The sequence below is a fragment of the Micrasema longulum genome, unplaced genomic scaffold (genome assembly GCF_059751315.1).
Source record: "Micrasema longulum isolate JH-2025_06_02 unplaced genomic scaffold, ASM5975131v1 h1tg000219l, whole genome shotgun sequence".
NCBI classification, from domain to species: Eukaryota; Metazoa; Arthropoda; class Insecta; order Trichoptera; family Brachycentridae; genus Micrasema; species Micrasema longulum.
The window spans coordinates 244,595-259,191 of record NW_028277424.1 but is presented as its reverse complement, the minus strand read 5'-3'; the positions used below and the strand labels follow the sequence as shown (position 1 = coordinate 259,191).

At 38.9% G+C, this 14,597-nt stretch overlaps 1 protein-coding gene across 1 annotated transcript; it reads right to left on the bottom strand.

Moving 5' to 3' along the window:
- Nucleotides 1-1,519: 1,519 nt before the first annotated feature.
- Nucleotides 1,520-6,157, bottom strand: LOC148283588 (uncharacterized). Its single transcript, XM_088243601.1, has 3 exons — nucleotides 5,413-6,157; nucleotides 4,869-5,314; nucleotides 1,520-4,041 (listed from the first exon to the last, which is right to left on the bottom strand). Exons 1-3 carry the CDS (start codon nucleotides 6,155-6,157, stop codon nucleotides 2,146-2,148), a joined length of 3,087 nt encoding a protein of 1,028 aa, XP_088099727.1. The 3' UTR covers nucleotides 1,520-2,145.
- Between the last annotated feature and the right edge of the window lie 8,440 nt (nucleotides 6,158-14,597).

The window sequence follows — 14,597 nt, the reverse complement described above, 5'->3', positions numbered from 1 at the left end:
AAATCACAAAGGAAAATATTCTAAATCAATTACCTGTGAAAACTGACTCCTTTAACACCTTTGACACTCCTACCGCTGCAACCGAACATACTGCAATTCTCCATTGTCGATTTTTATTTATTATAACGTTAATGTCCAAGTTATTTACAATCAAAGTGACAAAGGCGTCCGTTAGGACCATTACGCGTCTGTTGTCAAACAAAACAAAATGGCCGCCATCAGAGTGAAGTTGTCGTTAACCAACAACGTTTCCGTTCGTTGAAACATAGCGATAGGGCTTCTCTATGGCTTGGCGCATATTACTCTAAGGTTAAAGCCGAGGTTCAAATATTTTATTAAAAATTAGTTTTTTATCTTTGTATTAATGGTCCAGAAACAATAAAATATTTCAGTATAGAACCACCTTTAAAACCAATATTTCATGTCTACCCTGCCAGGAATCGAACCCAGGACCTCGAGTATGGTATGCGAAGGCTCCAACCGCTACACTGCGAGGCGGGCCTTTCTCCACTCGATTATTTTTTTCTGAATTAATACTGGAGATTAGACATCGAGTCAGAAGCACTCATGCAGGGTTCTTATTCTATTTCTCACAAAGATTCTTCATCCACAGAATAATCACTTCTTGTCTTTGCATATGGACTTCACTTTGTCTACATCCATACGTTTTCTAATGTGCGATTATTCCGATTTTTGACTTATCCATATTTCACAGCTAAGCAAGGAGTATATTTGCTGTCACCCGCACATGGCAGCATATTTTCAAACACTGAAAATCACCCATGAGATTTTTTAAATGCCTACTTATAAGATGCAAAGTCATTTATCCGTATATCTTTTAGTTATCTTCTCAAATACTTGGAACTTCAATAATCAAATAAGATTTTATACGTACACTGAGAAATTACATCAATAAACATTAATAAACTTGTGTTTATGCATGCGTTGATAGAACACTGCACGGAAACACCTAGGCAAAATTATTAGTATTTAAGTTCTTGAACATAAGTTTTCTATGCATTTATTTATATAGCTTAAAAATCTAACTTATTATTCTTTCAAAATTCGTCTAATATTATCTCCTAATCTTTTATATAATTTTTTTCAAATTTCAAGATGTGTGAGAAGCAAAATCATAAAGAAACTCATATATAATGATTTTTAGTTCCTATATGTGTATGTATATTGTATAATAATAATAGTTAGTCTATCATTGTTTAATATCCGAGTTTTACATTTCGAATATCGCCTTCAACATAAATGGATTCATCCTCACTTTAAAATATGAATCAAAATATAGTCTCTCCAATCTGCTCATCACTTAAAAATCGGTTTGACATATTGAGATATTGAAAGAGTTTTACCTACCATTAAAACTCGTATTATGTTGCCTCTCTTATCCAGAATATGTTTATGTGAGATAGCATCTCCTTTCCGGCCGGCGTTTCCTAGTTCCTACCCGCCTCTTAATTCCGTCCCCTTTTTCTATGGCAACCCTTTTTGTCTCTCATGTGGTATTACAGCTGTCACTGGCAGGGAATCTATTCCTTTGTTTCAATTGTGTCTCACCAGGCAGGAGTTGATCATATTCTGGATAAGAGAGGCAACATAATACGAGTTTTAATGGTAGGTAAAACTCTTTCATTATGTAGTGCCGTCTCTTATCCAGAATATGTTTATGTGAGAAGTGTTTGTTATCGCCTGGTGACAGCGGTGATGTCAATTGTGATATACTGTTTAGAGGAGTATTAATACTGGATGATACTGGCTAGGAGTCGAGATATCATCTCCAGATATAAATCATAAGCGCACACAGTGGTGATGTCAGTTGTGTAATATACCATTTAGAACATAATACCAGATGATACTGGCCAAGAGCCGAGATCTCATCTGCAGACACATAGATCATGAGCACACACAGCGTTGATGTCAATGTGACACTGGGTGGTCTGTACACCTGGCCGGAAGCCAAGATATTACCTCCAGGTATACATTTAGATCACTAACCACGATGAGTTCAGTAATACTCGGTAACATTTCAACTCTATACACAGTAACAATTAACATTAAATACATGTTTATGCAACTCACAAGATATAGTGAATAACTGGCATAACGGGTCCGAGAGATTGTCTCTGCTTGTCATCAGTTAATAGGCCTGAAAAGGCTAGTAAGAGATTTTGAACATGTGCGATTATGATCGGCAACATTATGTCTTATCTCTTTGCAGTAAAACTTTGAGAAGGTATTTTCACTTTGCCAATTCCCCCTTTCCAGGATTTCATTAATAGGATATTGTTGAATCCAGTTTAAGGAAGCCACAGCTGACCTAGTACTACCAGCGGATGCCGAAATACCCGCTTCTTTCAGGAGGGATTTGACCCAGCCGCCGATGATAGTGGGTGAAGCTGGTTTTGCAGTACCACAAGTAGAAACAAAAAGGTTACTTCCTTCCTCTCTTCGGTCTTTACCCAGGGTATATACTTTCCTAAGCCAGAACACAGGATCTATAGCTTCTACATTAATCTTCAAAAGCTTCCAACCTGACAGTCTGTGTAGAGACGAGTCAGTTTTTGATCCAAACACTGGCCATAGGATAATGTGGTCAGAGGCATCAACAAAATAATCTGGCGCACACCTTAAAAGTGTAAGATCGTGAACTCTTCGCCCAGATGCGAGTAATAAAATTAAAGCACATCTACGTGATGCTTCAAACAGGGTTATATCTGTTGGTGGATTATTCTCTAGCCAACTGCATACAATCCTGGGATCCCAAATTGGTGGTTTATGTGACTTAAGAGTGGTTTTAGCTATGCCCTTCATGACTTGTTTCACCATCGGGTGGCCACTAAGCTGGCTGTTCCTGTTAGGAATGCTAAGCATGGAAACAGCTGATATGTGAAGGGAAATAGAGCTGGGAGCAAGACCTACTTTTACTTTCAAGTATGCTAGAAATCGGGCCAACTGGTTTCCAGATGGGTTTTTGAGGTCAACATTATATGTGTTGGACCATTTTCGCCATCTATTCCATGCTACTGAATAAGCTTTAAGAGTGGAGTCCCTCCAACTAGATGTTAAAAGTAACTTTTCCGCTGGAGACCACTCAGTTAAAGATTCTTCCCACCCCCAATCAGCCAAACATCCAGATGGATGTCGTGGATTCTCGGCGGATGGTAACCTGTGGAAGTATCCACGAGGTTGTTCACGAGATCGTTCACTGCTAGAGCAGGTCTCATGGCCCTCGCTCGGATGTCTGGGAGCCAGAACACTTTGGGCCACTTGGGCGCTATGAGCATGTACATCCCTGTCGATTCTCTCAAGTGTGCTAGGACTCGAGGAATCAAGCATGGGGGGGGGGAATATCCAAGCCAATGGGTAAGTCCAGAATCTGCTGAAGGCATTGTGGAACAGAGCATTCGGGTCTTTGGTATCCATCGAAACATATTGCTCCACCACGTGAGCTGTTTCCGAGGCAAATAGATCTATTACCGGAGTTCCCCATTTCCTGAAGATAGGTTCCGTTGCCTGAGGCAAAAGAGACCATTCCGGTAGCTTCATGCCCCGAGACAGATGGTCTGCGAGGCCGTTGTATCGACCCGGGAGGTGTTGAACTTCCAGAGTGATACTGTGCTGATCTATTATGCTCAATATTTGATAAGTAAGAAGAAGCAACGTCACTGACCTTGTGCCTCCTTCGTTTCGAAGATACGCTAGAACCGTCTTGTTGTCCGACTGAACAAGTACTGAAGAATGCTTCAAAGTCTTGCTCAGGTACTTGAATGCTTTCAAAATGGCAAACATCTCCTGACGGTTGCTGTGCCACTGCGCTTGTTCCTCCGTCCAAAGACCCAAGAGATGAACGTCGTCCATTTGAGCTCCCCATCCTGTTCCTGCGGCATCTGTTGCCAGAAAGTGCACTGGTCGAGGATTGTGTACCAAAGAATTGGCGACGAGATTTTCTACCCACCAGGATACTTCCTTTATCACTGGATTGGACAATGGAACCTTCCTTCGGAGAGGAAGCCTCAACATTGAATGGATCTGAAATTGCATTTGGCGACAGTGAAGGCGGCCTCTGGGGGTCACATAACTGGCAAAGTTTAGCGATCCGAGAATGCTTTGGGCTTGTCGCAGAAACCACATCTTTTTTCCCAGTAAAAACTGCAACGTTCTGCGAAGCTTTTCCTGTTTTTCTGTGGATAGGTACTTGAGATTCTGGTTCATGTTCCAAACAATCCCCAAATACTCCAGACATTGCACTGGAATCAGGACGCACTTGTCTACATTGATCTTCCATCCGAGAGATGTTAGAAGATTGATCGCCTCAACAGGCATTATGTTTGAATTTCTAATTTTTCTCTGGTCTGATGAGCCAGGAGAAAATCGTCTAGGTAAACAACAACCCGAAGGCCTTTTTTCCTTAGGATTTCTGCAATCCAGTTGGAAATCTTAGCGAATGCATGCGGAGCGCTGGCCAGTCCGAATGGCAGGCAGGTCATTTGCAGACACTGACGATTGTAGAACAAGCGGAGAAATCTTCGGTGTGTCGGAGCCACCGGAATGTGAAAATAAGCCTGAGAGAGATCGATTTTTGTCATCCAGTCTCCTGGTTGAAGGAAGCCTGGTATTTTGTGATGAGTGATGAGAGAGAAATGTCTCGTCATCACATGTAAATTCAGGGCTTTTAAGTTGAAAATAGGGCGGTCGGAACCGTCGCCCTTTTTCACAAGAAACATTTGCGACAGGAATCCCGCAGATTTGTCTGTCGGTTCTAGAACACCCGACTGTAACATGTTCTTTATTTGAAGAGACATATCGTCGGACGTCTTTGTTTCGTAAGATATTAGCTGATAATTCTTTGGGCTTACCAACGGGGGCTTTGAAAGAAAGGGGATGCGATAGCCGCGTATCATTTTCAGAATGACCTTGGGAGCATTTAAGTCCTGCCAATTCTGAATTTTTCCCGCTAACTGCCCGGCCCGAAAGCTGTCACTTGTAATAGGCTCGACGACGCGAGGTCTGCCCTCGCGCCGGTTGCCTGTGCTGGAGCTTTCTTCTCTGTCCTCCTGAGGTTGACGGTTGGGGGTCCCGCCCAGGGTCAGCCCTCTGAGCACGAAAGGGCTTATCTTTCGGGACCGCAACCGTGCATTTTCCAGAAACTTGCTTCGGAAAAGCGAATTCTCCATCTCGGTTACCGGAATGGGACGAGACCAGTTGACCGGTCGAGATGGAAGGCATCCTGAAGCACTTGCTGACTCCCCCGAGCCTCTGCAGCTCGGAAGAGAAAGCTGCTTCCTCGAACAGGAAGGACGCACTGGGGGGAATTTTAGGCGAGGGGCTGGACATCGTGCTTATTTTTCACGAGTTTGAGAAAGCGGTTACGCCGCGTTTCTATCACCTCAGCCCTCTTACCGCAAGCCATCTGCAAAAGGTCGTCAGAGACGCGATTACAGAGATTCTGACCCCCAAAGAGATCTGAGATCTTCATCTGCAGAGTCTCAGGGGTTAGAGGCGTTTCCCCATCGTAGCCCCAGTTAATTAACTCTTGCAGTGAGGACTGCATGAGTTCTCTTTCCTTTAGAGCAGCGTGGGTGATGGCGGCCAGCGCTCGCTCTACGGAGGCTAACTGGGGCGACGTAGGGTCCAAGGCTGCCAGCTCCGAGTTGATCTCCAACTCCTTGAACCCTGGATCCGCGATGTAGTCCTTCATGACTTTTGAGTAGCGCACGTTGCACCACTCCGCGGATCCGAAGCGTTGGACGCGTTTCAGCGTACTGAGGATGGCAGTGGGCGGCCGGGGTATCTTTGGTTCCACCAGCTCGGTTGTAGGGGAAGGCATTCTGAACCCTGAAGACTGGGGAACCATTTCAACGTCCTCAGTAACGCCGATAATCGAAGGAGTGCGCGAGGCGGCACTCCTATCTCTAAAAATAAAATTTTGGAGATTGTCCAATTGCTTGGACAACCTCTTAATCATCTTTCGAGATGATCGCGTCCTCTGCTTCCTTTGTCCTCCTTTGTTCTTAGACGACGCGCTGGAAGCGGCGTCGCTCGAACCACTTGACATTCCATCACTATAGGCACTTGAGGCAGAGCGCGATCGATTTCGCCGCTTTTCTCCGACAACCGGCGGTTTTTCGACATTTTTGGAGGACATTTCTATTGGGACGGTTTAAATTGTTTAATTTTTTGTATACAACTTTTTGAAAATATTTCAAAAAAAAAACACAAACAAAACAAGACGCAACAGGTAGGTGGTAACGCGACGGAAATTCGACGTCAATTGAAACAAAGGAATAGATTCCCTGCCAGTGACAGCTGTAATACCAACATGAGAGACAAAAAGGGTTGCCATAGAAAAAGGGGACGGAATTAAGAGGCGGGTAGGAACTAGGAAACGCCGGCCGGAAAGGAGATGCTATCTCACATAAACATATTCTGGATAAGAGACGGCACTACATAATATGATTATTATTTTTTAAAACATGTATCAGGTCTATAACTTAAAAACCGGAATTTGACACTAGATGTCAACACTTGTGTATGCGCTGTAGCAAATCGTTGACATACATGTCATTTTGAAGCTCTATCCATAAGCTGTCAAAATCAGTCAACATTGTTTGATTTGCTTGTCATCATTTTGCGCGTCATATTTTTTTCAATCGTGAAAAATTTTGAAAATTGGCAAAAAAACAGCATTTGCGGGAAGTTTTGCGGAGTCACTTTTTTCGAAAGAAAACTGCAGCAAAAAGTCATCGTTCGCTCGTGTAATTATATGCCAACATGCTCTTGCGAAATCACAGTGTTTCAAGTGGTTTCAACGGTTTAAAAGTGGCGATTTAGATATCAAAGACAAAAAGCGGCCTGGACAGCCGAAAAAGTTTGAAGATAAAGACCAGAAGGGAGTTGTGTATTATGAGCTTCTAAAACTGGGTGAAACCATTACTGGAGAGCTGTACCGACAACAACTGATTCGTTTAAAGAGTGCACTGAAGAAAGGCTCAGCCACATGTTGCTCAACCCGTTAAAAAATATTTGGAAAATAGCGGATGGGAAGTTCTGCCCCACCCGCCGTATAGTCCAGACTCCGCGCCTTCTGAATTCCATTTGTTTAATTCGATGCAGAATGTACTTTCCGGAAAATGCTTCACTTCATTCCAAGGGATCAAAACTTGCCTCAATTCGTTCTTTGACTCAAAAGATGACCGGTTTTTTTGGGATGCCATCCAAAAATTGCCACAAATATTGGGAAATGTTCTAACTTCCGATGGACAATATTTTGAATAACAGAATTGTACAACATTTTCTTTAATAAATGCTCAAATTTCCTAAAAATAAACCGGTTTTTAAGTTATAGACCTAATATATTTTTTAAAAACAAACCACTAACTAAACAAAATCAACTATTTAAAGTTATTAATTTAGTAGTTATTATTTAAACTCGTTATTATTATAAATAAAATGGTTTTATCATTACAAAAATAACACTAGGTACTTAGTAACACAATCAATGCACAGTTCAATGCAGATAAGGTAATATGACACGCGAGATACAGGACAAGGTAACTGCTGAGAAGGAATTTAAAAAAATGTTCGGTCATTTTTGTCATCCACTTTGGTTGAAATCTTATATAATAGAAATCAATATAAAACTTGTAATTATTCTGAAATGTCACTTATCAACAAATCTTCAGGGAATATTTGAATACAAACTTTTTAGCCATCTATCGTGCATAATATATTGAGTTTTTCTACTGACATTTCTTAGTGGAACTGCATTTTAATTATAATAATAAAAATATGTATTTAGCTTTATTCCACTTTTATTTATAAATGTTTACCAGTGACCGGGTTTCGTCGTGACCGACATCGTCAGACTGGTCCAGTGATCTGATCTAGTCTGACGATGTCGGTCACGACGGAACCCGGTCACTGGTAAAAATTTATAAATAAAAGTGGAATAAAACTATATACGTATTTTTATTATTATAATCTATCGTGCACTTATCAGCCTGTAAAGTCAAAAATGTCTAAAGACAGTTGCCGCACGTGGGGCTCTATTTTTCAGGCTGCCTATTGACAGTTCCCGCTGGGATTTGGTTAAGTATAAAATTATTAATTCATTTAGTGGTTTCTCTCATTAGGAGGTGCTAGAAATAAAGGTGAATCCTGGAATCCTATTGCTGTGACTACAAATGTACTGAAAATAAGGATTTGCTCGATGGAATTCTGCTCTCCCGATCTATTTATGAACTAACTGTTATATAGACTGAGGTGATAAGACTGTCAAAACCAGTCAATCCCAAAAATCTGAAGTCTTTCAAAGAAGAATTTTTTTTTTAAAGTAATAATCCATTCTCGATTAAAGTTTTTTTATTTATTTTTTATTTATTTACAATTTTAAAAAACCCGTTAGGGTTACATTAGAAATTTAATATTGTCTAGTCATTTTATGTCTCGTCTAGTCTAGTTAGTTCAGTCATCATGTGCTTTTTCAGATTGATTTTAAATTTGTCTCCATTAAAAGTTTTCAAGTAGTAAGGTAGGTCGTTGTAGTGTTTAAGTCCATTATGTAGTATTTTTGACTGTCATGTGTTTGTCTTTGCTTTTTCAATATGATAGTGTTTTTGTTGTCTGGTGTTATATTTGTGTATGTCAGCATTTTTGACTAATATTATGTCGTCGTCTTGTATGTTTCCCAGTGTTATTTTGTGCACAATTTTGTTTTTACAATGTGCTGATTTAAAAATATGCCACAAGACTTCTGGAATGGTTACAGGTAAATCGAGGAGGTTTTTAATGCTCTGACGAGAGCAAAATATTGTAAAGAAAAATTCAATTCTATACGACCACCAGTTCGCCATGAAGTTATCTTATTTTCAATGATAGTGATCTGATAAAAACTGCTTGTTTCAATCGTACCCTTCAATTTGAATAATAAGTTCACCGTTGACAAAGGGGGCATTGTCGTCCTAGACATAATATACAGGTAGAAAACATTTCTTCTTTCGGTGCCAAGGCACCCGACAAGTCAGGTCCCCAACATTGGCGATCACTGCAGTGAAAGCATTTAAGTGCCGTACTACTTTTACATTCCGCAGCCAGGATGACCGCTTACTGATGTACTCGCTATAGTGATTCCTGGGAAAATATGAGCAAAGTGGTTTCCCGTTGCCTTCACTGGTGAATTTTTCTGTCGGGGTTACCTTTCCTTAGTCGGTCGGTTCTGGTTTGGAAGCGCTAGAAACTCGCTTTTCATCCTCTCCTTGTCTGCTGTGATCACACCGTTATGAGTGTGATCCCACTGCCCAGGGTATGCGACGTGGACGCTAACGAGTTTGACTAGTCAGTAGTGTTGCCGGTGGAATGAAACTGGGCGTTCGCAGCATTTCAAAGAATCTCACCCTCCAGCAAGTTGTGACTCACTGCGACCCTACTGACAGTTTGAACCCCTACAAACAACATAATTAATATTTGTCCTCTCTAAAAAAAAGGCAAAATAAAGGTATAAAAAATACAGTACATGGCGTATGAATAAGTACCCATTATTTATTTTTAAGGATTTTTTTTTCATTGCACCTATACTAAGTTAACCTATTATACGGTTGGTTGTGTATTAATTACACTATTCTCTTAATAGAGCTGGAAAAAAAATATTATTTTTGGTACATACCTAAACGGTATTCTGAAATCATTTATATCAAAAACGCGTACAGCGAAATAAAAACACTAAGGCGTAATTAATCCGGATACTATGTAAACACAAATGAATACCTAATAATTTATAGTACCACAAAATAGCGGTGCATTTCTTTTACGCTTTACAAAAGCAAAATTAGTCCTCAGTTCAAATACTAGAGAAGGATATTACACAAAAAAATATCTGTAAATATATATTTTCTATAAATCTGAACCCGGGACATTTAAAAAATGTCTTCTGAATTGAAATATTGCGACACCTAAATAATAACTATAATATTTATTTCTCTTTTTGAAACTTATTTAAAAACAAACAAAAAATCTTGCCGGAAATTAAGTTCGGAACATAAGCATAGTATTTAAACGCTCTGTTATAATATTGTTGTCATAATTATAATAATGTCATAATATTTAAACGTTTGGAACATAAGCATAATATTTAATCACTACACCGCTAAGTGGATATTATTATCTCATTGGCACCAAATTATTTTTGCGGATAATTTAAAGATCTGAAAGTATCTATGCTATGCGTCTGTCAGTTCAATAATTTTTGTAAATCGTTTCCCGCGTAAACATCGCTTTTTATGGCCAAATACCTACGCAGTGTTCTCCATTGAGAGTTCGGAACAGATGGCGCCGCGGTCACCTGCCCGGGTCCCTTTAAATAAAAAATAAGTAAATAAATTAATGAATGCGTCTGCGTCGGCCAAACAATGATCCGTCCACCAGCTGCGTGTATCGCTTGTATGCACCCATTAAACGCACTAAGAGGTTATACGAAGTATTGGGATAACAAAAAGCGGGAAAAAAGTATTAAAAAATAAATTATGTTCCCTTTTTAGGAAAGAGAATATTCCTCATATTTAATTTTATAATTGCCATGAAAAAACTGTGCCATTTTGGATTGAAATTTGCGAATGATTCGCACCCTCTCCGCCTAGAGTGTCACAAGTCTAAATGCGTTAAAATAAGAAAAACGACTTTTTTACCACATCATCATTCCCTTTCCGCACCGAATGGTGCATAGGGCACTAGATTGATACACCAATCGCAGCATATCTCGATCAATTTTGTTACATGAAGGTAAGGTGATCAGTCTTACGCTTCAGGTACCAGTCCAGGGTCTATGAAATATTCTAGTGTGAAAACACGGTGCCGGGAATCGAACCCGAGACCTCTTGCATGGTAGGCAAACGCGCTGAACATCACACCTCGAGGCTGACTAACCACAGATCAATATAAAACAATTTACCTAATCAATGTAATTATACTGTTATTAAATAACAACAATTATTATTTATTAAATAATATATCTTTAATTGTTAATTATCACACTTAATAAACATGTTAAGATTATAAATAAACACACAATTGGGATTTTAATGAACTTTTTAGTTATGGTATTTTAGTACTTACTACATTCAAAATTCTATTATAGTACAAGTGGATTATTTAATGCTGGCTCGTAAGCAAAACTTACACAAACGCATTGTGTAGTATCTGTGAATAAGCGAATGGTATGACATCGCGCGGCATACGCATTATGAAAATAATCGCTGTCTCTCTCGCGCTCAGACGCGCTTATGAGCGTGACATAGACTACTATTGTTTTGTTAGTTGCTAATAATATTGTAATAAAATTTACGGAATTTTGCTGAAATATATATTTTTTCTTTTAATATAATAATGTATAGGTCGATTATCTAGTGATGGCGTGGTCGCAAAAGTTACGCAAACACATTTTTAGTGCACAGAATATTGCTTCAAAAAACTTTAATATTTTATTTTAGTCAAATGTGCTATGTTCTTTGAAATCCCTTTTGGATTAGAGCAAAACAGGAACAATCAGTTAAGAACATGTCATTTATTTATTTAATAACGTATCGCTCTCAAAAAAAATTGCTGAAAATGGCGGCAGAAAACTAGCCTTTTAATTATTTAGCTCGTCAAAAATTCATACTCAAAATATGTTTGTAAATCAAAAATGTACTTGTGTAAAAATAAATTAGTTTATTTCATTTTCTTAACCATTTTATTTTTTTTCATATACACAACCTCTATCTTATCCAACATGGATTTAAAAAAAAGATAGCACATTTAATTTTAATTTGATGTAGCCTTTTTAAAATCAACATCCTTTAGATTTAGATTTTAAATGCGTTTTTGTAAGTTTTGCGAACGCGCCAGCTCTAATCAATCGACCAGTATAAACGCTGACCCTTTTTGGTGACAAATTTTGAGTTATTGTTTTTTTTTAAATATACTATTTTTAGATAGATTTTTAGAAATTTATTTTACGGGTTTTAAAAAGTTATCTGTGTGACCAATATTCCAAAGTAAATATATTTTAAATCATTTGTATTACATTTAAATTTTTAGTAATATTATACGTTATGTATCATTAATTATTTTATGTTAAGTATAATTTATTTTTCGTCGGCCTCGTGGTGTAATGGTCAGCGCGTTAGACTGATCACCTTACCTTCTTGTAACAAAATTGATCGAGATATGCTGCGATTGGTGTACCAATGCAGTGCCCTATGCACCATTAGGTTCGGAAAGGGAACGATGATGATGATGATAATTTTTATGTGACAACATTTACAATAACAATATTATGTGGAAGCCTTTAATTGAACTTGGCGATGAATGTGTGTTAATGAGTTATATTATATACCTATTATTAATCATAGTGCGTTCACACAAACTTATTTATTGCGCAGACACAGCTTGTCTAAAATAAATTTTATTTATTTCGCACCGGGCAGATTAAAAAATCTGCCCGGTGCGAGCGGGTATCTTATCTTGTAAGACATTGGACCCTTCCGTATTAAAAATATAATGTCTGCAGTCCAGGGGGATGAAAAATAGAGTTCTGTAGGTGAGTGAAATATAACCGAATGTTGAAACGGGTTGTGGTCCCGTGGCTAGCGTCTCGGACTCACGGCTTAAAAGCCCGTGGTCCGAATCCCACTCTTCCCCAACTTGATTCCCATTCGCTTACCATGCTTGAGGTTCGATTCCTGGCAGGGTCGACGTGAAATGTCCTTATCTTTTAAAGTGTATAATGTACTTTTATAAACTTTATACGTGCAAGTTTTATGTCCCCGTTCTTTTGAACGTCTTCTTTTACATTAATTAGATTTATTAATATATGTATCTTATCGGCCTCGTGGTATAGTGGTCAGCGCATTCACCTACCATGTAAGAGATCCCGGGTTCAATTACCGACATGGTTGACATGAAATATTTATTTGAAAATGTGTTTTTACACTAGAATATTTCATAGTCCCTGGACTGGACCCTGAAGCGTAAAACTGATCATCTTATCTTCATGTAACAAAAAAATAGAGGTGCGCTGCGATTAGTGTACCAATGCAATGCCCTATTTTCACCATTAGATGCGGAAAGGGAATGAGTATGTATCTTTTGATATAGGTATTTTTTAGTACAAATTCTTGATCAACTCTTCTTTTGACCAGTCTGTTCTTTGATTGGCTGGAAAATATTGCTTTTAGCAACAAGTCCGCCAATGCACTTATTATTTGTGCTTGAAGATTGAAATACTAAAAAAGTTTGTTGGCGGTAAAGGTGGTATTTTACTGTCCCTGGACTGGTACCTAAAGCGTAAGACTAATCACCTTACCTGTATATAACAGATGATCATGGTACGCTGCATTTGATTTTCCAATGCAGTGCCCTATACACCATCGGGTTCCGATAGGGGGTGTTGATTGTCTGTTGTTGTATTAATATGTATAAATAAACCGAGGAAACATTTAAGCCATTTTAATATAATATTTGAGTTTGTCCAAATGTTCGTAGACATTTTAATATAGGTAAGCTTTGCTAGATAGAGAAAAAAAAACTTTGCTGCTGTGTTCCCATTGGAATCTTTTCCTGAAATGGCTCCAAAGCATATGTTATATCGGACCTTTGAGTTAGAGAAAACACGTACAAAAGAAAATCCACCCTTAGATCAGCATTTGATTCAGGCAGAGGAAAACTTGTCCAAACTCCGGCGCAGCCCAAACACTACTTTTGGCGATCTTAAACTTGCCTAGTCAGTTCAGATTAAACTTAAATCATACTTTTATTTTTAACTATCACATTCTCAATTTTAAAATTATATTGATATGAAGTGTAACCAAAAAGTTGAGCTTAGGTCATAGGCCAGGAAGCAGAGTGTAATGCTCTGGCAACATGTACCTGGTCAGCACCATGTGAAAGAACTGATAAAAGGGTACTCGCAAAATTTTGCTTTTGACCTAATAAAGCTCAGCCGAAATCAAGTGAGGGTTATCTCTATAGCCTGCCCAGGGTATTGCAGATTGAACAAACACCTTGCTAGAATGAACCTTTCCGAAACTTCTAGATGTAGGTTCTGCAGTGCAGATGAAGGAAACACCAATACACATTATCTGTGAATGTGATACTTTGCATCATAAAAGGAGCCTCATCTTTGGGGAACCACTGGTTAAACCTGAGGATGTTAAAGACCTCGCCCCCTACCTAATAGCCCGATACTTTGCAGATCTCGGTTTGGAGGGGGGGATTTATCAAAATGGAAACTCTCGCCTTCTACACAGTAGCCAGGCTCTTTACAGACCTGGGCTTGGAGGGCGAGAACTATTCACGGGGACCCGTCACAATAGATCTTCACAGGTCGCAGTGACGTCAGGAGTTTGCATAGCACTGACCCCCACCACTAAGAACAATAATAAGAACCAAAAGGATGCTATGTAAGTTTTTATTTATAAGTGCAAAATTTATTTTAAAGCGCCATTGGGGTGATTTTAACAAAACCTACACTATAAATTAGACATTTTTTATTCTGTTACATGGCCAGTTAGGTATTTATACACATGTATATCGTATAATGCTAGCATTATTGA